At 49.7% G+C, this 22,457-nt stretch overlaps 6 protein-coding genes across 6 annotated transcripts; 4 read left to right on the top strand and 2 right to left on the bottom strand.

The window, feature by feature from the left end:
* Window positions 1-158: 158 nt before the first annotated feature.
* GGI43DRAFT_312558 (mannose-1-phosphate guanylyltransferase) lies at window positions 159-2,696 on the bottom strand. The gene is made up of 6 exons (XM_083201717.1): window positions 2,351-2,696; window positions 2,111-2,288; window positions 1,915-2,001; window positions 794-1,796; window positions 642-731; window positions 159-580 (listed from the first exon to the last, which is right to left on the bottom strand). The coding sequence occupies exons 2-6, from the start codon at window positions 2,189-2,191 to the stop codon at window positions 390-392; spliced, it is 1,452 nt and encodes a 483-aa protein (XP_083062700.1). The 5' UTR covers window positions 2,192-2,288; window positions 2,351-2,696; the 3' UTR covers window positions 159-389.
* Window positions 2,697-3,211: 515 nt separating this feature from the next.
* GGI43DRAFT_312369 (uncharacterized protein) lies at window positions 3,212-5,146 on the top strand. Its single transcript, XM_083201713.1, has one exon. The coding sequence runs from the start codon at window positions 3,881-3,883 to the stop codon at window positions 5,045-5,047; it is 1,167 nt and encodes a 388-aa protein (XP_083062699.1). The 5' UTR covers window positions 3,212-3,880; the 3' UTR covers window positions 5,048-5,146.
* Window positions 5,147-5,770: 624 nt separating this feature from the next.
* Window positions 5,771-7,229, top strand: GGI43DRAFT_421624 (NAD-dependent glycerol-3-phosphate dehydrogenase N-terminus-domain-containing protein; the record flags this gene model as incomplete). Its single annotated transcript, XM_083207987.1, has 2 exons — window positions 5,771-5,946; window positions 6,011-7,229. The coding sequence occupies 2 exons, from the start codon at window positions 5,771-5,773 to the stop codon at window positions 7,227-7,229; spliced, it is 1,395 nt and encodes a 464-aa protein (XP_083062698.1).
* Window positions 7,230-9,230: 2,001 nt separating this feature from the next.
* On the bottom strand, window positions 9,231-10,290 carry GGI43DRAFT_312260 (bZIP transcription factor). The gene has a single exon (XM_083201712.1). The coding sequence runs from the start codon at window positions 10,126-10,128 to the stop codon at window positions 9,286-9,288; it is 843 nt and encodes a 280-aa protein (XP_083062697.1). The 5' UTR covers window positions 10,129-10,290; the 3' UTR covers window positions 9,231-9,285.
* Window positions 10,291-14,984: 4,694 nt separating this feature from the next.
* GGI43DRAFT_381842 (aromatic alcohol reductase) lies at window positions 14,985-16,094 on the top strand (the record flags this gene model as incomplete). The annotated part of the gene is made up of 2 exons (XM_083203172.1): window positions 14,985-15,056; window positions 15,123-16,094. 2 exons carry the CDS (start codon window positions 14,985-14,987, stop codon window positions 16,092-16,094), a joined length of 1,044 nt encoding a protein of 347 aa, XP_083062696.1.
* Window positions 16,095-17,513: 1,419 nt separating this feature from the next.
* Window positions 17,514-22,401, top strand: GGI43DRAFT_312209 (bifunctional 4-alpha-glucanotransferase/amylo-alpha-1,6-glucosidase). The gene is made up of 2 exons (XM_083201711.1): window positions 17,514-17,841; window positions 17,924-22,401. Exons 1-2 carry the CDS (start codon window positions 17,612-17,614, stop codon window positions 22,332-22,334), a joined length of 4,641 nt encoding a protein of 1,546 aa, XP_083062695.1. The 5' UTR covers window positions 17,514-17,611; the 3' UTR covers window positions 22,335-22,401.
* Window positions 22,402-22,457: the final 56 nt, after the last annotated feature.

The raw sequence follows: 22,457 nt of genomic DNA, 5'->3' as shown, positions 1-22,457 counted from the left end.
GAGAATAGGATGTACAGAAAATTGGTAGAGGGGAAACCCGTGGAAACAAAAAGTCTTGGGCAAGAGTCGAGGAGGGGGCGAGCACACAAAGCAGGAAGGAGCACCTCGCAGCTGGCAAGTCGCCTGCAAAGCGTCTGCACTCCTGAGGCACCAAGATTTGACTCCTCAGAATCGAGGCTCAAGGCAATGAAGCGTCTGATTTGGGAATTGAGATGGAGATTGATTAAATCTAGATTATAAATTGATAGTTAACTAAGAGCATTAAAATCATAGTAAATGCGTAGCAACATTCGCCCTGTTGTGCCCAAGCTGTGAAGGGGTAACTCTCGCAAAGGCTAGAACAAAAAAGGCCTCAGAAAAGATACATCTTCGTAAACAGCAAAACAAAATTACAACAAATTCTTCCAGCCAGCTTCGCGGCACTTCTTGACCAGGGACTTGACTTCCTGGGAACGCGCGCGGGTGGTAACCATGAGCGCATCGGGGGAATCAACAATGACAATATCGTCCACTCCAAGACAGGTGATGAGACGACCAGAGACGGGGACGACGATTCCTCCAGCAGTTTGCTCGGAAACGACTAAACGACAAAATTAGTATATAAAATGAAATGCCCGAATAAATAAATTGGGGCATCTTACCGAGTCTTGGGTCGCCCAGCACGCGGGGCTTGTTGGACTCTGCGGGAAGCATCTCAGCAAGAGAAGAAAAGTCACCAACATCATCCCAACCTAATTAATAAGAGTCAGCAAAAAATATCCTTCAAATTCTTGTCAACTATCGAGTTTCTTACCGAATGTAGCGGGAATAACGGCAACCTTGCCCTCCGCAGCCGCAGGCTCAGCAACGGCATTATCGATGGGAATCTTCTCCAGCATAGGCCAAACCTCTTCCAAGGCGACCTTGCGAGCGGCCTCATCCTCCCACACATCGGAAATGTTCATCAGGCCCTCGTAAAGGGAGGGGCAGTTCTCCTTCATCAGCTCCATTAGGAGAGAGGCCTTGGTGACAAACATACCCGCATTCCAGCGGTACTGACCAGTAGCGAGGTACTTGGCAGCAGTGTGGGCATCAGGCTTCTCCTTGAAGGAGCTAACCAGTCGGGAGTGAGGAGCCGACTTGAGGTTGAGGCGGTCGCCCAGTCGGATGTAACCAAAGCCAGTGGCAGGGTGAGACGGTGCGATACCGATTGTGACTAGGTAGCCCTCCTTGGCGACCTCGACTGCCTCAGTGACAGCGCCCAGGAATGCATCCTCGCCAGAGATCATGTGATCAGCGGCGAAGGATCCAATGATAGCCTCAGGGTCACGCTTGAGGAGGATTGCGGCAGCCAAACCGATAGCAGCCATGGAATCCTTGGGACCAGGCTCAGTGAAGAGGTTAGTGGAATCCAGGTTAGGCAGCTGGCCCAAAATGCCGTCGGAGTGGGCAGGTCCTGCGACAACAGTCATTCGCGAAGGACCGGCCAGCGGGAGAAGTCGATCCCAGGTCGACTGCAACAGACTGCTGCCGCAGAGGTTGACATCGAGGAGAAACTTGGGGTGGTTCTCTCGAGAAAGGGGCCAGAGGCGGGTACCAGCACCGCCTGCTGGGATAACGACGTAAAAACCAGGGATCTCGCGGTCATCAGTGAAAGGGTAAGACGTAATGGAGAGCTCGCGAGTTGGCGATGTGATGGAGATTTGCGAAGGCACACTCTGGAGGGTTGAAGAGTGGCGAGGCAGGAAAGGCGAACGGGCTCGCTCACGGCCCACGCTGGGAGAGAGACCACTTGGGCTGTGGCTACGTCCTTGCTGCTAGAAGGCATCATGAGATGTTAGAATAGCGGACATGAGAAAACGCGTTGTGTGACGCGATAGATTTGGGAAGCATAAGCTGGCATTGCTGTTCAAAGCAAACAGGGTGATGGCGTACAGCAATGTTCTGGAGCATAATCTCCATGCTCCTGTTTGAGGATCGAAGATCCGTGCATTCTTTCCGCAGCTCCGACAATTCTTGGTTCTATACTCATTCGTTAGACCTGATCTCATCTCCGCAAACGCATCCGGATGATGGGCCCGAGATTGCCGTCGGCAAAATCGCAGCCTTTGAATTAAAGAAGCCCCCTTACCTGCTTCTCCATCGCGCCCATGATGCGCTCCAACATCATCTCAACGCCCGTCTTGGGCACATCGGATACAGGCGCAGCCATGGTTCCGGATTCACCGATGAAACAAACTGATGATAATAATAATAACGAGTGGATGGCAAGAGGAATTTTGCCCAAGTCTGAAGAATCCTAAAGCAACCCCGACGAGGCTAAGGTAAGCGCAAAGTTGGCAAAAGGCGCAGCACAAACGCTAAAACTCACTTTGATCTCAGACTTTATTTCATTCACGCAATAAGCATCACAGAACACGCTCTGACGAAGGTGAGAGAGAGTGAGAAGAGGCGCAAAAGTGAAAATTGCTGGCCTGAGCTTTTTTTTAGGCAGTGATAATCTCTCCCATAAAAAGAGGACACGACATCTACTCGTATTCCCATATTAATTTCAAGTCCCATTCTCCTTTTTCACCGAGCGCCCCATTGTTTCCATCTGAGACACTTTTCCTAATTCGAGGCTAGCACCCCTGCTCAATTCGTCCTGAGCCGCGCTCGACCCAGCCGGCGTCACCATGGGACGAACGAAGGGCCTTAAGAGGACGTGCTAAGCTTCCAAAGGTGGACCTAATAGAAGCGCCGGTGAGGCTGACGAGGACTACCCATTCGGGAGGCACTGGCGCGTCTCATTCGCCTCTGGAGAGGGTCTTTACCGGTGGTTCCATGCTCTGTTAGCGAATCTGTCTGGCACATGTGCGACGTTGTTAGTGCCGTCTTGAATCAGCCATCATAGGGGGCGGGTCTCGTTGCGCTGAAGTATTGTGGATCGCAGGAATATTGATTTGTGGATGCGGCCTGTCGTTGCATCGTTGCAGGGATTGCGACAAGCAGGATTCTAATATTAAACATGGTGCTTTGATTGATTACCTATTCACTCAATTCTAACACTATTGGCTGTATATCGATACGGCTTGTGCAATAGTTTACGGCCAATCATGTGGTGGTTTACATAGTCACTCAATCAAGTCCGACTTGTCTTACGTCTCTTACGCTTAGCTCAATGTTCCCGTATCTTCTTGTCTACAATCGGACAGTTCGGGCATCAACTACGTCGCTGCTACTTCTGGTCAATAGTGTACACGTATAAGTGCATCGACATTCTTTGAAAATCAACTGTCGAATCAGAAACTTGAATTGAATCAATTTCTGCAACCACAAACTCACCGCATTATTCGCCTCCGGACAAGCCAATTTAGGACCCGATGCCATCTCAACGGCCCGCCTCGCCTCGCCTCACCTTGTCTCGGCATCGTAAAAGATTCGTACGCGTACATAGCTCGTGCCTGGATGCCCCATACGCCGATTATGCAACTCGATTCTTTATCAGATCAAACGATCCATAAAAAAAGAATGCCGAGCGAGCGGAGGGATCAATCGTGTGCGGAGTTTTCCCCCTTTGCTAGAGGAATGTGTCATAGACTGTGATTATTCAGCTGGCGCAAGGTTGCCATAGGTCGGGCCATCGGTTTTCGCAACGAGGGTCCAGTCCGACGCTCCGCAGGCGTTGAATTCCGCAGCAACTAGTTGCAGCGTACAAATCAAAAAAAGAGTTGGATGTGCGTTGCGATTGATCTAGCCAGCGTTGCGAAGGATGTGGTGCGAAATGGACCCTGGTCGCGTTTCAAGCTGGTGTGCCGCTTGCGTGGATAAATAGTAGAAGTGCCCATCCCCGCGAACCTTGTGACAACTATTGATTTAGACTGTACCAACTTGTGGCCATTACATCTGCCCAGCATCCAGCATGAAGGGATCAGAATCTCCAGAGAGGCCCTCAACCGCCGTAGCTGCGCTGGAAAAGGCCGAGGCTACCGAACAGCATCCAGCAACTGGCTCATACCCTCCCATATCATCGATTCCAGACATTTCACCCAAACGTCTCGCTCAAGCCGCCGAAGATGCTCCTAAAGAACTTGCAGAGGCCGCTGCAACCATCCTCTATCTGGCGTATGGCTCTAACATGTGTGCAGAAACCTTTTTAGGGATGCGCAAGATTCGACCGATTTCTCAAATCAACGTCTCTGTGCCGGTTCTGCAACTGACGTTCGACCTGCCCGGATTTCCCTACCGAGAGCCTTGCTTCGCAAATGTCGGATACAGAAAACTGCCCAAAGAACCTAAGCTGCCTGATCCTCTTCATCCGCCCATCATTCCGCCAATCAGCCCACCAAAATCTGGACAGGGCTGGGACGGCGGTCTCATGGGAATCGTATACGAAGTGACTCAAGAGGATTGGCGGAACATTATGAGAACCGAAGGTGGCGGCTCAGGTTATCAGGAAATCGTGGTGCCGTGTCTTCCACTGCCCGCAGAGATTGGCGTCCCAGAGAAGCCGACTTTCCCAGACGTGCCTAGACCGTTCCTCGCAAGAACTCTCTATTGTCCATACATTCCGCTTGAGCCAGAGAACAAAAACTGGTGGGCTAGGCTTGCTCTGGGTCCCCGTAGGCCAAGCCCCGACTATGCCCAGCCAAGCGCTCGATACTTGAAGCTCTTGAAAGATGGTGCAAGAGAACATGAGCTCCCCCAGGCCTACCAAGACCATCTGGCCTCGCTACAGCCCTATACAGCCACCAGCATTAGGCAAAAGATTGGCCATGCTGTCTTCATCTTTGCTTGGGCACCGATGCTGCTATGTATGATGTCGTTGACGAGGCTTTTGGCGAACGAAAACGGCCGAGTTCCTCGATGGTGCGCGAGTATAATAACAGGATCGTTTGGCGTCATGTGGTACAGCTATGACAGGGTATTCAAGTCCATCTTTGGCGATGGCGAGCGGACAATGGAGGAGAAAGAGAAGACGAAGACGATGCGACGCAAATCATATTCGGGCGGCACAGATGAGGAAAAGGCATCTTTGATGCAAGAAAATGAGGAGGAAGAGGAGGAAAAGGAGAGAGAAGAGCAGTAATCATTAGGAGCGGGCGTTTTTTGAATTTAGATCTAGATCTCGTCGTGTCTTACTGGTGCTGACGCTGTCTCCGCACTACGTGGAGCAATGGGCGATTCAGCAAAACAATCATGTATCGCATAGCAATTGAATTCAATATTCTGTTTTGTATCGTGTCTGCATGTCAAATCAAGTATATCACACAATAGCACGTGCTATTAGAGAGTTGCGGTCGTTGCATGATGTGCTTCCAGTTTTAATGCATTCGATATGCAATGTAACAGTCCTCGGCTCCCAGGATCATCAAAGTTAATATTTCTTCGCTTACGGTGCCTGCCAAGGCCAACAGCGTTTGATGAGAACAGCTCCAGTCCTGTGATATCAGCAGATATATATCGCAATAAAGTAAAAACGTCATCCAGCGCTGGCATGTGAAAATGCAATTCGAGCCAGGGGTCGGCGATATTGCATGTGATTGCGATGCATCCCTCGCATCTCGGCGAAATCAAGCGGTTGGTGCAGCGATTTCCTGCCGCCCCAGCGGTTCATCGGTTGGGGCGATTACGCCCGATGAGGTAAGCGGTGAGACACTTTGGCTGGGCTCAGCCGAACCTATGCGTCATTGAGCACTGAGCTTGGCACACGAGCTGCAGGTCATTTTTTTCTCCAGCGGCTTCCCTGTTCTCGCGGCAAGAATAGATAAGACATACAGCATACTATATATAGGAGGCTCCCTTATCGTATATGCTTCTTCTCTGCAGCTTTCGCTTCGGCTCCTATCTGCGGAACTCACGGCTCAATCGTCTCTACGGCTACAGCAGCAGCAGCTACTCCACCCTCAACACAACTGCGGGCAAGATGGCTTTCCTCGGCGGATACGAGAAGAAGCACAAGGTCACCATTGTGGGATCTGGTAACTGGTATGTGTTGAGATCAATACCTGCGTCCGTAAAAAATATCTGACGGGGTTTTTTCACTCTATAGGGGATCTACCATTGCAAAAATCGTTGCCGAAAACACACGAGCGAACAAAGATGTCTTCGAGGAGGATGTCCAGATGTGGGTGTTTGAGGAGGAGGTCACCATCGCCCAAACCTCCAAGCACTACGATGCATCCATCGGCGAGGCTCCTCAGAAGCTGACCCACGTCATCAACAAATACCACGAAAACGTCAAATACCTCCCCGGCATCACCCTCCCAAGCAACATCATCGCCAACCCCTCCCTCGTTGACGCCGTCAAAGACTCTACGATTCTCATCTTCAACCTTCCTCACCAGTTCATCCACAACGTCTGCAACCAGATCCGCGGCAAGATCCTGCCCTATGCCCGTGGTATCAGCTGCATCAAGGGTGTCAACGTATCAGACGATGGCGTCAGCCTGTTCAGCGAATGGATTGGTGACGGCTTGAACATCTACGTCGGTGCTCTGAGCGGGGCCAACATCGCCAGTGAAATTGCCGCAGAGAAGTGGTCTGAGACAACCATTGCCTATGACCCGCCGCCAATGGACAACAGCAGGGCTGCCACGCCGCGGTCCCAGAGCCCCGGGCTGACCATGACCGTCACAGAGCCTATTGACATGCAGCACCGCGATGCCAGGGGCCGCAAGTCCAAGACCAAGTTGACTCCTGTGCCCGCAGAGTACCCTCCGCTCGACCACGCCTGCTTCCACTCCCTTTTCCACCGACCTTACTTCCATGTCGAGATGGTTTCTGACGTCGCTGGCGTGTCCCTTGGTGGTGCACTGAAGAACATTGTTGCCCTGGCTGCGGGCTTTGTTGACGGCCGCGGTTGGGGTGATAATGCCAAGGCCGCTGTCATGCGAATTGGCTTGATGGAAATGGTCAAGTTCGGAAAAGAGTTCTTTGGAGAAACTGTGCACACTGCGACTTTTACAGAGTCATCTGCTGGTGTTGCTGATCTGATCACCTCCTGCTCCGGAGGTCGTAACTTCCGATGCGCAAAGAAGGCTGTTGAGAAGGGCATCTCTGTCAATGAGGTAGAGAAGCAGGATCTGAACGGCCAAAAGCTCCAGGGTACCAGCACGGCGTTTGAGGTCAACAGCTTCCTCAAGGCTCGTGGACTAGAGAAGGACTACCCGCTTCTGACGGCTGTCAACGCCATCTTGCTGGGCAAGGCGAGCGTTGACGATATTCCTAGCCTAGTTTCTGATACTGAGCGAAAGCAGCCACTTCCATGAATGTGTCCATGAATATATGGTTTTAAAAAAGCATGCGATGCTAAGCATAGCGACGAGGCGAGAAGAGATTGGGTGGGGGGCGTTTTAGGCTGAATGTCATGAACGGTAAATGTGCCTGGGCATTTGTTTTACTTTTTGTTACAAATATTTTGATTTGTTCGAACTGTTACTGTCGCTTTGTCTCGATGTGACCATTCATCGTAAAAGGGCCACTAGAGTAGATTTGTGTCTAGAGATATGCGTGTATAGATATTCGTGTATCGTACGATTTAACAGTAGTGCTCGTTACCCTAGTAAGCTGATCGCCAGGATATGGTGCGCGTATAGAGATCTACAGGCCATTGTAACCTGTCGTATCTCAGCTAGCATAGCGCATTTTAACCCGATCGCCTTAATGCACGGCATCGTCCGTTATATATCCCATCCAAGATGTGCATCAGCATTGTAACTAGGGGTGAGATTAAATAATGAGATCTAGTAGAAGTAACCTTAAACACTTCATACATGTATTACTTTTTGTCCATATGCTCTCTCGAGTCATATTTGACGTCTTCATAAGCGCGAAACAAGAAGACGCTCTCTTCGAGTATATATTAGGGTATCAGCTTTCAAATTGCAGCGCTGTTACAAGGGTATTTCCACAAGATCTTCTTGATTCGAGTGTAATGCAAACGTAACTCGGAAATAGAATCGTCGCTTCTCTTAATTTCGAACACGACTGGCGTGGATGTTGAGAACAGTCTCGTTAGAGTTGACCTTCTTCTCTCAATGTCAACGATCAGCGGTGGTCTACTACGGAATATTCCTAGTGCAGTAATCGCGTGTAATTCGGGGTTTATACTAATTTAACCGTTTATAACTGTTGGTAACTAGTCTCGAAGATCACTTATCCTCGCTTGGTCGGAATTCGATCGCCGTATCAGCCTCGTTAGTCAACTGGCCCATCTCACTGTTGATCAAAGTCAACTGTGTATATACTGTATATACCGCAACACAAAACCTCTTTATACATGATTCCCAGATCAAATAAATAACCCACAAATCATTGTGGAAAAGCGCTCGTACGGATCCAGTGACTCCTCACTATCCCCGCTCCAAACACACTTCTTCGGACAATCACCCGGTTTTCCATCACCTACCAGGCACCACCCCATGCATTCGCTCTCCATTTTGCCAAGAAATCCATCAGCTGGAGCCCAAGCCCTATATATTAGACAGCTACCCAGACAAAAAGGGTAAATAATCGTCAAGCCACGATGTGGCTTTCCCGTCTGGCCGTTTTTTCGGTAGCGGGAGCGCCGATCACTTCGTGTCCGCAATCCCATGCGCGAAGATCGGCAAGGGCTGGGATTAGTATTACAGTAGTATGGAGGAGAACTAGACCTGCAGAATGACATACACGGCGGGCGTGTCAGATTGTGCATTTTCGACTTCACATCATCGGTCTGGTGATAATCTGGTGATGGGGAGGGCGTTTGTTGTTGTGTGATGGTGTTTATATGACTTTCGGGAATAGAAAAGTCATTTCTGAACAGCGTAAACTATACAGTTTGATATCGATCAGATCTTTTCATACATCTATAGCTGATTTTATTATTTTAGGGCATGAGGTCGAAACTGGTGAGTGCCGAGGGAGCCGGCATGTTATACATGCAAGCGGCGATCACCACCAACTCTATATACGAGTCATGTAAATTTTTGGACTCAGCTGCACACGGCGCAAGGGTAACATGCATATTTAGTCTAAAAGATAATAATAAATATTAATGTGAACAGTATCAAAGATTATGTAGTCTTGCAAGAGGGGGACTGCATTCGTGCTCTGTCAACTCCAGAGTGCCAGTAATAAGACATATGCGAATAGCTTCACAGTACCTAGCTAATTCGCTTGCACGCATGGTCTATTTACAAACGCACAAAAATTTCGAAATATTTGAAATATATTAAATATATATACATGAATCAGAATAAAAATATTGACAACGCTATAGCCAACCGATGTAGGAATGTTCCAAATTCTTCTTTCTTCTTTTACTATTTTTACACCCGCCAGGAGTCAGGCCGCTTCTACATTAACCGCCTGCGATTCTACCTGCTTCACCCACCGCACCGCAGACTCGCGCAAATAATTCTCAATCAACTCGCACCCGCAGTTGCCATGCTCCAGCAGCATATTCTTCAAGACAATGCGCTCTGCTACCAAATCCTTCATCATTTTTGTGAGTTGCTGGTTTTCGTATTCTAAACTGTCGTGCTTCAAGTTCAGCCTGTCCATAGCAATGCGCTGTCTGCCACGGCACTTGTCCGCCGCAATGCGGTTCTTCTCGCGAATGCGCACTCGGCTAGCTTCTTGTTCTGCGGCCGTCTTGGTTCGCCGAGGCCTCTTGGTGACGCCTCCCTCTTCTGAAGAATTTTTTCGTGTGCGCGTCTGCTTTTTGCTAGCGACGGGCTCTTTTGGCAATTGTAATGACGATGGTGATAATGATGGGGCAGAGGAGGCTGATGACGATGCGGACGAAGTAGACATGAGGCGGTCGGATGTTGAGCTTGATACTGTTGATGGGCTATATTCACGGCCCATTGATGTTTGATGGTTTGGGTAATCCCATACTGAGGCGTTTAAAGAGCCTTCATTTCCAGAAGTAACGCTCTCAGTTGGGGGGTTTTGTAATTCGCCTTCCGGGTATTTGAGGAAGTTTTCTGATAAATCCCACTCCGATGGCTGCCAGGGTAGACTAGGTAAAAACACATCTGAGTGTTCTGGGCCTGAAGCGCCGTGGCAGAGGCTTGTCAAGGTGCCCTCCAGATCTGCAGGTGGGAATGGTAGCGAAAGATGGCCTGCATGGGCGTAGTCTCGACCGCAGGCGATGAATGGGGAAGCTTCGGTAATGCTAGCCATGGTGCCGTTGCAAAAGATCTATCTGACTTCTTGAAAGAAAAGAAAACAATAAGATGTTGTACGCAGTATACAATGTTTGGTCTGGACTATGATGCCAGGAGATCTTCACAAGTCATAAGAGAGCAACGGTGTATAGATCGACAGAGGAAAAAGGATGCGCTTCGTGAATAAGGCGGAAACGTCATTGCTAAATATACGGCCATGATAGACAGATCGCCGCTCACCTGGGGGGCTTTTGAGGCGTATTGTCGCAACAGAAGGTGATGGTGAGATGTTACCCCTGGCACCGTTGGGTTAGCACATGCGAATTAGCGCACCGGGACCATGTCTCGGACTGCTGAAGCATCTTGGACAGGAAGTCAGGTAGGGTACACAAGGTTCAAATTAGGAAATAGATCTGATCATTTGCTGGTCGGCTGCAGGATAGGTATCCATAGCATCAAGCGGGTGGCTCTTGTGGGGTCGCACATTCTACCTGATGGCGTCGGCGGAGCTTCTGTGTGCTTTGTACTTGTACTACCAAGCATGTTTGCCCTCAAATCATTCACACCACACACAAATGAATGCGGCCCCTCGTTCCGAATGGAGCATGTCTATTTCTAGGCTAATAAAGGATTAAATTGGCGCCTTGCGAGCAGCGTTAAAACCAGCTCCACGATGTCACACCCCCTGTCAGGGCTACAACACCAGCTTGCAGTTCCTTGGACTAGCAAAGACGCTGGTGGTACTCTTCATAGAGAGGCAATGGTCTGCTACTCAGAAACCGTCAGCGAGAGTCGAGAAGATGAGTGACTCGTCGTTTCTTAGGCGAGAGAGAGCCACAATCGCGCGACTCGAACAGTACTCTGTAAAGATCGAAGATGTCATGACTTTTTGTTATCGTGGCGGCTTCAAATCACGACTTGACATCGAAACTTCCAATGTTTTCCAAGACCAGCACCCGCATCCCACGCCGAGCCTCAGCTAGGAAACCCCCTGTAAGCAAGTTAAAAGCTTGTGTGCGTCGCACCCCCATCCGGCCCTTCAGGAGGCTAGCTGGTGGGAAAAAGCTGGGTTGCGTCTCCCCGACAGGTCCGCGGTGGTCCTTTGGCATCAAGCGAGCTGCCGCCTAAAGTGCCAAACTAACAGAGTCGCAGCCGTGAAGAGCGCTAGACGCTACGGATAGCGCTGTGAATAGCGCCGGGGGCCGCCTGGAGTTCAGTGTCGTTGGCGTCATTCATCTCGATCTCGATCCCAATACAGTATCTGTCGGACGGGGCCTATTTGTACGGCGTGCAAGTCAGTGCTGGGCCGCAAGGGATGTTGTTGAACATCAGGCGGAGGAAACGCTCCGGGCCCATCCAGAGTGGACGCCTCTCAGACATCGTCGACCCACCAGGAAACAAGAATGGCAAACAGGGTGAAGATCAAGGTCTGAATAGCTTCTGTTTGACAACGCGCGCAGTGGCTGGCCCCAATGGCTCCATTCCTAGCTGAACAGGTGTAATCTTCTTATTCATGCAGGCCAAAAATAATCTCGATCGTGAACACCAAACGTCTTAGAGTTGTCTGAGAATGGTCACGTGCTGGATCACGTGATATAATTTCTCATTCCTCACCCGAATTTGAACCCGTCTCGGCTAAATCCTATTTACTGTAGCTCCTGTCAAGGCTCAGCCCGCTCAGTTCTCCACACCTGTGCCAGAAGCCTGTTTTCTGCAAGCCACAGTACGCACGGAGCAGCTTCTCCGGAGTGAATACCTACATGGAAACAGTAGGTCCTTCTTACACGGCGTCATGGCGGCCGGAGGTGATACCTTTGAAAAGTTTCTCGAACTCAGTGCGAATACAGAGCAAGACGTTGCGTTCAACAAAGGTACTTACTCCATGTTTTGTTGCATCTGCTCAGCCTACAAGCCCCAATGCACGTAAGCGGGTTGGTCGAGCTAATATCCCCAGCAAAGAGCAGAGGGACAGTGAGGTTATATCGAAATGCCAAGGCGGAAGAGCCACTGTTTGGCCCGTTTCTTAATACTTGCACTCCGTACGCCGTACACGCCATCTTACCGGTAGCCAACTTGGCCTGAAGAGTGTTCAACTCATAATACCTTGAGAGGCTGCCAAAAGCAGCATCATACAGGCCTAATATATCTGTGGTGACTGGGTGCTTGCATTATCCGCACAGACAACTTCAGCAGGTTGGAAAGACCGCAATCAAGTCAGAGCCATTTCTTGTAGCTTCCACCATGCCCCACACGACTCGGTGCTCCGTACTCCGTATAACCCCATACCTTGACGATACAGCAATGGATCCTGATGTCGTCATCGCTAATATGGTTTGCGCTTAACGTCCCGAAAACATGGCAGAGTTGCCAAGACGAAACTAGCCCTATCAAACTGCGGGAGCGGTTCCTAGCGGTCTTCTCCCACGTTTTCTTGCTATCGTAAGTAAATAGTGCGCAGTAAGAAACATGTGCAACGAGCCTTGGGCAGCGACAGCTACTTCTACATCTTTGGAGGTGCAACTATCATGCACATTTGGAACCGGGTGCCAAAAGGTCTCAATCCCACATCAAAAGTTCTGAGGCTTACCATGACTCTCTAGCCGGAGTATCTCATCTTGGTCTTGTACCTGTACTCGGCGTTGTCACATTGGGGCCATCACTAAGGACGTGTAGCGCTAGCGGTGGATCGCCAAGGGTCCACGATGTCCGTATTCAAGCAGCCCCCGCAGCTAGTCATTCCAAAAAACAGGAATTCTAAAAGAAAAGTTGTTCAATGTTGCCGCAAATTCTTCCCCATGCCGCCATGGCCAATGGAAACAGATGTGACGTGGCCACACCTGCGACTAGGGTCAGCGTTTTTTTGTCCATGTAAAATTAAACTTTGCTTGCTCTTGTCCACAAGAGGTTTGCGAATACCAGGGTATATTCCTTGGACAAGGCTATCCGTCGGCGGTATAAACGCTACTAGCGACTGTGATGCTGCTCCATCCCGTACTACTTACTACTTTAGGACTGTGATTAGGAGGCAGCAGTAGCTTCTAAGATAAACGGCCTTGGTAGTGCTATTATTACTCCGCACTCATATGTGGATTTTTCAAGGACCCTTCCAAGGTTTTCATATGCGGCCCAAGCATAGCGAGGCTGCGGACTCAACCGTAGACTGAGGTGTGGACCCTGAAATAAAGCACACATTACCGTGTTCCGCGCTCATAGCCGATACAAAGCCGTCGACGGAGCAGTTGCCTGTTTTTTTTTTTCACTGCAGTTGGAGGATAAATTTTGCTATACTCCATAAAGAAGCCGATATCATGGGAGATCGACCACCAAATAGCGCCGGTTCATATGTTTCAAAAAACCACTGTGGAGCACATGTCTTAGATCGACTCTCACCGAATTTTCTTTCCTTCCAAATATCCACGTTTTAATTGCTTTCTATAGAGTTTAGAGCGCTAGCTGAAGATGATTGCCCTTATGGGAATAGGAGAGTATCCTCACTTTTAACCATATGAATGCACTGGCATCTAAATTCCTATGAAAATATTTCATTCGCCAAGGGTTATTGTTATTTTTCCGGCACCAATGGTGAATTAAGTTTAAATGCATAATAGAACATTAATATAATCATTTTAATATCATTTACCTGATTCAAGTCCAAGTAATAGCACTGCTATATTTTTCTTCATAGTCACTACTATGCAAGTTTGCTCTAGGGTATGATGCACGAGACTCCAACCAAGCCACTCTAAAGTTCACTCTGTGATCTTAGCTTAGATCCTGTGTATTTAAAAAACATTAATAACGTGAGTAAGAAGTAGTGCTTGTATTGTTCCGGTTGCCCCTTCACAAGCTATAAAGATGAAAATGAGAATCATGAGATAGTGGCCCTCTTTAGACTCCTATTCAGGCAGCATCTCAACGGCAGCGGTATATGATGTCTCGAATAAACCATCATTGGTGAATTTGACAAGATATGAGCCTACCAAAGTGGAAAATGCTAAATTTGGAATTTGTGGGGGATTTTGTAGTATAAATGGCCTACAAAAGCGTCGCATAGAGAGAAGCTAGTAGTGTCTCGGACTATTCAACACCGACGCAATAGGGCTTTTGCGCACTAATATCCCGAAACATACATGGTATTGTTAGCAGCAGACAAGGCACGATAAGAACTCTTCGTTTTTGTATTATTCAGCCGCATCTCTGGTTTGGCCGATTGTTCCTAGCGAGAGTTTGAGTTGATTCCCTCGTGCTTTTACTTTTGCTCGCTCTTCAATAAGCCGTCTTCAATACACCATTCACAATAAACACGTAACATTATAAATCGCCAACGAGATACGGCATTTCAGGACTTCCGAGAAAGTCCGAGCGAATCCTACAAACCTGTGGCGCCACGAGAATCGCGAATCCCATTGCCTTTGAAACCCGGACTTGGGGTTATATAAGCAAGCTTCACCTCGGAGATTAGTAACCTTGTAGCCGCAGGCTCAAACGCACTAGCCTTATTTCGTATTCTGGCGATCAGTGATTCGGCAGCCTGCCGCAGCTAGTTGGACAACGGTGTCGATAGCGTGATGGGATTGCTGTTTCGGGAAATATCGAAACCCGCAGCTGGAGATCTGCCTGATGATCGATCTGTGAAGCTCGGGGATAGGCACTGGCTCTGTGCGATGAGTAGGGAATCTCGCGGATAATGGAGATAGAGAGAGTAAGGGGTTGAGAATATGGCGCGGTGAAAATGTATATAAATGGAGAAAATATCATTCATTGTTGGAGGAATATCCATCAACAACAAAAACACAGCTACAAACAACAAAGACATCTCTTCTACAACTTTCAATTTTCAATTTAAGACAATAGAGCCATAATTCAGCTACAATGTCCATCAAGTACGCCAAAGACCAGCCTGCAGGCTTCACCAACCGCATCGAGCGTGTGGCCATTGTGGGAGTAAGTCTCGCAGCACAACTCTACTTTACAGCTCACTGTAGCATTTACTGACAAAATATCCACCAGGCTGGAGGCCAAGTGGGCAAGCACATTGCTGAGGAGCTTCTCAAAACAGGAAAACACACAGTTACTGCCATCACTCGCGCCGGGAGCAACAGCGAGCTTCCCGAGGGAGTCAAGGTCGTTCATGTAGACTATGATGATGAACAGTCTCTGATTGACGGCCTTAAGGGGCACCAGTTTTTCTTCATCTCTATGGCCGTAACGGCTCCCAAAGACACTCAGGAAAAGCTCATTGCCGCGGCTGCCAAGGCCGGTGTGCCATGGATCATGCCCAACTCTTACGGCGCCGACTTTGCTAACAAGAAGCTGTTGAAAGAGACAATGACTGACGGAAATAGCGCTGGAGTCACTGCTATAGAGGAGGCTGGTCTATCTTGGGTCTACATGTCATGCAGCTTTTGGTACGAGTACTCGCTTTCCATGGGCGAACCATTTTATGGCTTCGACATCCCAAACAAAAAGGTTACTTTCTACGACGACGGCAAGACGCGCATCAACACATCAACATGGAGACAATGCGGCAGGGCTGCAGCAGCTCTTCTCAGCCTAAAGGAGCTGCCTGAGGATGAGAACGACCAATCACCTACTCTCTCGCAATGGAGAAACAAGCCCCTCTATGTTTCTAGTTTCCTTGCTTCCCAAAGAGACATGTTGGACAGCATCAACCGGAACCTTGGCACAAAGGATAGTGATTGGGAGATCCAGTACGAGCCGTCGGATGTTCGCAACAAGAGAGCGTTGGAGATGATGAAGGCTGGAAACTTTATTGGCTTTGGTATGGCCATGTACTCTCGAGCCTTTTTCCCCAACGGAGACGGCAACTTTGAAGCAAAGTATGGCCTGGCCAATGGCCCTCTGGGGCTGCCCAAGGAGGACTTTGATGAAGCTACCAAGTTGGCGATTGAGATGGCTGAGGCAGGATTCGGCCCTCGCAGGATTGCGCAGGTTAGTGGACGACCATTGCCAGGCCACTGAGCAGTTATCCGACAGGAATTGCAGCTGCTTGGGCATCAAGAGAGCGGATGATGGCAATGTTGACAGAGTTGCAACAATTGGAGTGATTGATTGGTGGATTAGTGTATGGATACTCTAGGTACTAATGCATTCATCTGCCGTTTATTCTTGAAGAATGTAACCATTCGATTGGCATTGTGCCCCAACTCCCGAGTGACGCGCATGAGGAATCGGTAAAGACATGCTGTGAGACACGCAATCAAGAATGTGTGTGTAGTAAGCATCTGAAAATATGTGATGCCTAACAGACATTAGGTCTCTAATGTAAGCAAGCTCTGAAGGGGAAAAACTGTGAGCTATACGCGAATCGGTGCTGCTCTACAAGTACATATGTACTTATTTGGTAAGGCTTTTTCGATAAGGCTACTAGTGACGTCATGAAATATCATAGCGGGGTTGACACCGGTTTCTGTAGAGCTTCAACTGTGCCTGAAAATGAAGTGGGAGCTGCACCATCGCTATTTTATTGTTTGGGGAGAGTCTCAGGATAGAAAAGCGAAGCAATTGGATATCAATCGAGTCGATGTGTGGCATGCGCCATCAGTGGTAGAAATAAGATGCGTCAGGCAATGAATGGCAAGCTTAGCCAAGCTCGACACCGGTAGCTTGGAGAGTTTTTATTAGCTCCCGAACACGCCGTGGCTGCCACCATCATCCAAGCCACTGCATGGAAGGCCACCTGTTTGTTTATTCCAATATTGGGCATTTTTAATGGAATCAGTTCTCATAACAAACAGAGCCCGGCAATAAGCTGATGTGGCGCCTGACCGTCTGTGTCTGTAGACCAAAAAAGGGGCAGCAGAGTATACTCCAGTAGCAGCTAGCTTCACATACTAGTAGCGCGTACGAATAGCATCATAATTGCATGGGCATCTCGTTACTCCGGCATCATCGATCGATGCTGTGCATTTGACTGGCTGACTGCGCAAAGCGAGCCCCAGCAAAGTCGCATCTAGAAGAAACGGCCAGTTAGCGTCGCCCACGGCCAGAAGCTGCCCCTCGCTCTGGCTTCTGCTGATGACATTTCCTGGCCTGCCGGGTGGTTCCTGGTGGCTTCAACCAAGCGCCACTCCAAAGCAGCGCCTGCACCGTCCTAGGCCAAAGCAGATGTTAGCAGTCCAGGCCATCACACCATGTGCCGGCCAACCAGCAGCTGCTCGGGCTCGCTTGCGGGAAAAAGCAGCTAGAAGCCATTCTTCCTTTCTACTCTCTATTTCTGCCCATCTCAGCCCCAGAGGGAGAAGCTGTAAAAGACAAAGGCCTGGCTGCTTGCTCGCTTAACCTCGCAATCCCCATTGTCTGCTGCGTATTAGAGCTCAGATCGGCCTGGCACAGCGGATCGACAGCCGCCAGACATCCCTGCACAGACGCAGCAGCAGCGCCGATTACAGAGCGCTGCTTGGGCTTGGGTCCGCTAACGCCACTGTAGCTACAAAGCCGCGGGGCAACGCCTTTGGGCCGCCGCTCTTCTTTCCACCATGAGCCCAGGAATCATGACGACCAAGGAGGTTTATTTGCTGCCGCTCAACGACGACGGCTCGCCGCAGGTCGCGGGCGAGTACATCTACCTCGACCCCAACGGCGATGACCCAATTACCATCAGATTTGCCATCGAGGGCACCTCGTCCATCTGCCGCAATGGCAGCCTTTGGGTCAACATCCCCGAGCAGGGGGCCGAGTTCAGGCGGGACAAGTTCAGAGAGTACAAGTGAGTAGAGCAAGAGAGGGAATAGCTGCGATGCTGCTTGGGCAATGGGAATGAGCACATCTCTAACGATTCTACGCTGCAGGCTGACTCCCGACTTCAATCGCACTCTCGAAATCTCCATCCCCATCTACGAGTCTGGCGTCTTTGCCTTTTACACCACCTATGCCCAGCTGCCCAACCTCGACCCTGACGACGTCCCAAAGTCGACCGACAAAGACGAAGCTCTGAAAAAGACCCCGGTATACTACATCGATGTTGCTCCTCGCCTCAAGCTGGACGGGCGTCCATTGCCTCTTCCCGCGCTGTCGCTCTTCTCCATCATCAGCAAGCTCATGGGCCGCTTCCCTGGCGATTGGGAGCGACACCTGCGGGGCATCAGCGAGAGGGGATACAACATGGTGCACTTCACCCCTCTGCAGATTCGTGGCAGCTCAAACTCGCCCTACAGCTTGTATGACCAATTGGGCTGGGATCCCGCCTGTTTCCCCAAAGGCGTCAAGGATATTGAGCAATTGGTCGAGCATCTCGAGCAAAAGTACTCTCTGCTGAGCTTGACAGACATTGTCCTCAACCATACCGCACACAACACAAAGTGGCTAGAGGAGCATCCCGAGGCTGGCTACAATTTGAAGACGGCCCCGTGGCTGGAATCTGCCTATGAGCTTGATACGAAGCTGCTAGAGCTTAGCGGTAAGCTTGAGTCGCTGGGACTGCCTGTCGATGTCAAGAACACAGAGGACCTTTTGGAGGTTATGGAAGGAATAAAGAAGCATGTCATCCTTGAGCTTCAGCTATGGGAGTATTATGCCATCAATGTTGAAAGAGACGCCGACGCCATCGTGGAGGCTTGGACCAGCGACAAGACCTCGCCTCCCCAAAACAGCTCTGCTACAGTAAAGGACTTTGAGCACCTTAAGACGGCAGGACTTGATGAGCACGTAGCCTTTATCAAAGAGTATGCTCTCAAAGGAACAGACCGTCTAGGAGAACGATTCAGGCGACGAATTGAGCCCAGCGTTGCATCCACCTTATTGGCGTTTCACTTTGGCCGATACGAAGGCGAAAGCACGCAGTCAGCCGACAAAGCAGCTGCCAAAGCCAAGGTGGTTGAGGTTCTAGACGCTATAAATGTTGACTTTTACGCGGAATACGACAAAGATCTAAACCAAATTCTGGAACAGCTTTTCAATCGTATCAAGTACGTCCGTCTAGATGACCATGGGCCAAAGCTGGGTCCCATTAACGAGGCCAACCCCCTCATTGAGACATACTTTTCTCGACTGCCAGACAATGAAACAACCTCAAAGCTCACTCCAGGAGAAAGAGCCCTGGCCAATAACGGCTGGGTATGGGGCGGTAATGCTTTGGTAGACAACGCTGGCCCAGATTCTCGTGTGTACCTGAAGCGAGAAGTTATTGTCTGGGGAGACTGCGTCAAACTCAGGTACGGATCTAGCCGAGAAGATAGCCCATGGCTATGGGACCATATGACAAAGTACGCCCAAATGCTGGCCAAGTATTTCGCGGGCTTCCGTATCGACAACTGCCACTCAACCCCCATCCATGTTGCAGAGCACATTTTGGATGAGGCAAGAAGAGTTCGACCAAACCTTTACGTTGTCGCCGAGCTCTTTACCGGATCTGAGGAGATGGACTATGTCTTTGTGAAACGACTTGGCATCAGCTCACTTATTCGAGAGGCCATGCAGGCATGGAGCACGGGAGAGCTCAGTAGGCTTGTTCACAGACACGGTGGCCGCCCTATTGGTAGCTTTGAGGTTGATGACATCTCCAAGTCCGATGTGACTACGCCATCAGAGACAAAGGGAAGCACAGATCTTACAAGAGAGGTTATTCGCAGGATAAGACCCTCGCCAGTCCACGCCTTATTCATGGACTGCACTCACGATAACGAGCCGCCCGCTCAGAAGCGTGACGCGCGAGATACACTTCCTAACGCTGCTCTCGTTAGCATGTGCTCTAGCGCAACGGGAAGTGTCATGGGCTACGATGAAATTTACCCAAGGCTGGTTGACCTCGTAAATGAGAAGCGGCACTACACATCTGAAGCGTCGAGAACTTCATCAATCAAGATAGGGAGAGGAAAGGGGGGTATTGCTAGTATCAAGAAGCTCCTGAACCAGATTCATACTCTCATGGGCAAGGATGGCTATAACGAAACCCATATCCACCATGAAGGTGAATACATCACCGTACACAGAGTGCATCCTGAATCCAGAAAGGGTTACTTCCTCATTGCTCACACTGCATTCCCGGGATACGGCAATGGAAGGGGAGAATTCAATCCTGTTCTTCTGACAGGAACTCGAGCCAACCATCTAGGTAGCTGGATGCTCGAAGTTGACGATAGAGAAGAGACCGTCAAAGCCGTTCTGGAAGATACAAAGTTCCTTCGAGGTCTCCCCAGCCAGGTTGTGGATGTTCCCGGAATCAAGATGGAGTACCACGGCCAAGACACTACTATTTCGGTTCGCGATAAGTTCCCTCCTGGTAGTATTGCCCTCTTTGAAACCTGGATCCCAACTGCGGAGCACTCTACTGGTTTGGATAACTACGTAACTTCTGGTGCTAAACAAGCATGGGCTAACCTGAATTTGATTGACCTCAACTTTTTGCTCTACCGCTGTGAGGCAGAGGAGAGAGATGCTAGCGACGGACAGGACGGAGTATATGATATTCCCGGCCATGGAAAGCTCGTTTATGCTGGTCTCCAAGGATGGTGGAGCATTCTTGAAGCAGTAATTCGCGACAATAACCTTGGACATCCAATCTGCCAGAATCTGCGAGACGGTTCTTGGGCTCTTGATTACATTGTGGGCCGAATTCAAAAGCAGAGTCACTCACCAGGCAGCGAAGCCCTATCAGGACCTGCAGCCTGGCTTCGAGAGCGGTTCGAGGCTGTCAAGGCTATTCCAAGTTTCTTGCTACCCCGATATTTCGCACTTGCCATCCGCACCGCATACAGAGCTAGCTGTGATCGAGCATTGGAGCTAATGAACGAGCATGTTGCCAAGGGTCAATGGTTCCTCAGCAGCCTCGCTATGGTTAGTGTGCAGCAAACTGGACTTATCAAGTCAGCTTCCCTTTGGCCAGACAAGCAAGTCCCTTCAATTGCTGCTGGCCTGCCGCATTTCGCTGTGCAATGGGCCAGATGCTGGGGCCGAGACGTCTTCATCTCTATTCGAGGATTATATCTCGGAACTAGCCGATTTGACGAGGCGAAGGAGCACATACTTGGATTTGCCAGTGTTTTGAAACATGGAATGATACCAAATCTTTTGAGCAGCGGCGCCGCGCCACGATACAACTCGCGAGACTCGGTGTGGTTCTTCCTCCAGGCTATTCAAGATTACACTCGCCTTGCACCAGAGGGGCTCGACTTGCTCAAGGTCAAGGTTAGACGACGATTCCTACCATACGATGATACGTGGTTCCCTGTAGATGATTCACGAACCTACTCCAAAGAGAGTACGATCGAGGAGATTATACAGGAGGCTCTCCAAAGGCACGCCTCGGGAATGAAGTATCGCGAGGCAAATGCCGGACCTCAAATCGACTCACAGATGAGAGACGAAGGCTTTAATCAGGAGATCAAGGTCGACTGGAACAATGGACTTATCTTTGGTGGTAACCAGTCCAATTGTGGTACCTGGATGGACAAGATGGGCGAGAGTGAGAAGGCTGGGTCAAAGGGAGTACCCGGAACTCCCCGCGATGGCGCTGCCGTTGAAATCACCGGTCTTCTCTACAGCACTTTGAGATGGGTAGAGCAACTTCACAAGCAAGGAAAGTTTGCTCAATCGGGCGTCAAGACTGCCGAGGACAAGCCTGTTTCATGGACGCAGTGGGCTGATCTCATCAAAGCCAACTTTGAGAAGTGCTATTACGTGCCTCAGACTCCTGCAGAGGATGCCAAGTATGATGTTAACCCCAGTGTTATTGGTCGCCGAGGTGTTTATAAAGATCTGTACAAGTCTGGAAAGGAGCATGAAGATTATCAGCTTCGGCCAAACTTCGCAATCGCCATGACAGTGGCAACTGATCTTTTCGACCCCAAGCATGCATGGCAGGCTCTATGTCTTGCAGATTCGACGATCCGAGGACCCACAGGCATGGCGACCTTGGACCCAGCAGACAAGGACTACCGTCCATACTATCGCAACAGCGAAGACAGCCACGACTTTGCCACCAGCAAAGGCCGAAATTATCACCAGGGACCAGAATGGCTATGGCCAACGGGTTTCTTCCTCCGCGCACTGCTGAAGTTTGATCTTCAGCGGAGAAAGACACCCGCTGGCAGGACTGAAGCTTTCCAGCAAGTAACTAGAAGACTGGCTGAGTGTAAGCGGATGATTCGGGAAAGCCCGTGGGCGGGTCTGACAGAGCTTACGCAAAAGAATGGAGAGCACTGTCCTGATTCTGTGAGTTTTTTTTTTTTTTTTCCTTTTTCTTCTCTTTCCCCTTTCCTCTAGCGTATTATATCATCCATCATACTTTAACCCCCCCCCCTTTTCCAATGCTTATACTGATTATCTTTGTTTAGAGCCCGACACAGGCATGGTCTGCTGGCTGCCTCATCGACCTATACATGGATG

This window comes from Trichoderma evansii (assembly GCF_050947405.1).
Source record: "Trichoderma evansii strain SZMC 28006 chromosome Unknown GGI43scaffold_5, whole genome shotgun sequence".
NCBI classification, from domain to species: Eukaryota; Fungi; Ascomycota; class Sordariomycetes; order Hypocreales; family Hypocreaceae; genus Trichoderma; species Trichoderma evansii.
The sequence above is the reverse complement of the archived record's forward strand: the minus strand, read 5'-3'. Positions and strand labels throughout refer to the sequence as shown.

Excerpts from the sequence above, each read along its gene's own strand:
- GGI43DRAFT_312369 (XM_083201713.1), top strand. The coding sequence starts at position 3,881 with ATGAAGGGATCAGAATCTCCAGAGAGGCCCTCAACCGCCGTAGCTGCG.
- GGI43DRAFT_312558 (XM_083201717.1), bottom strand. The coding sequence starts at position 2,191 with ATGGCTGCGCCTGTATCCGATGTGCCCAAGACGGGCGTTGAGATGATG. Across the intron at positions 1,797-1,914 it reads TTATGCTCCAGAACATTGCT|CAGCAAGGACGTAGCCACAG; the intron begins GTACGCCATCAC and ends GATGCCTTCTAG. Across the intron at positions 581-641 it reads GCTGGGCGACCCAAGACTCG|TCGTTTCCGAGCAAACTGCT; the intron begins GTAAGATGCCCC and ends TTTGTCGTTTAG.
- GGI43DRAFT_312260 (XM_083201712.1), bottom strand. The coding sequence starts at position 10,128 with ATGGCTAGCATTACCGAAGCTTCCCCATTCATCGCCTGCGGTCGAGAC.
- GGI43DRAFT_312209 (XM_083201711.1), top strand. The coding sequence starts at position 17,612 with ATGAGCCCAGGAATCATGACGACCAAGGAGGTTTATTTGCTGCCGCTC. Across the intron at positions 17,842-17,923 it reads GACAAGTTCAGAGAGTACAA|GCTGACTCCCGACTTCAATC; the intron begins GTGAGTAGAGCA and ends TCTACGCTGCAG.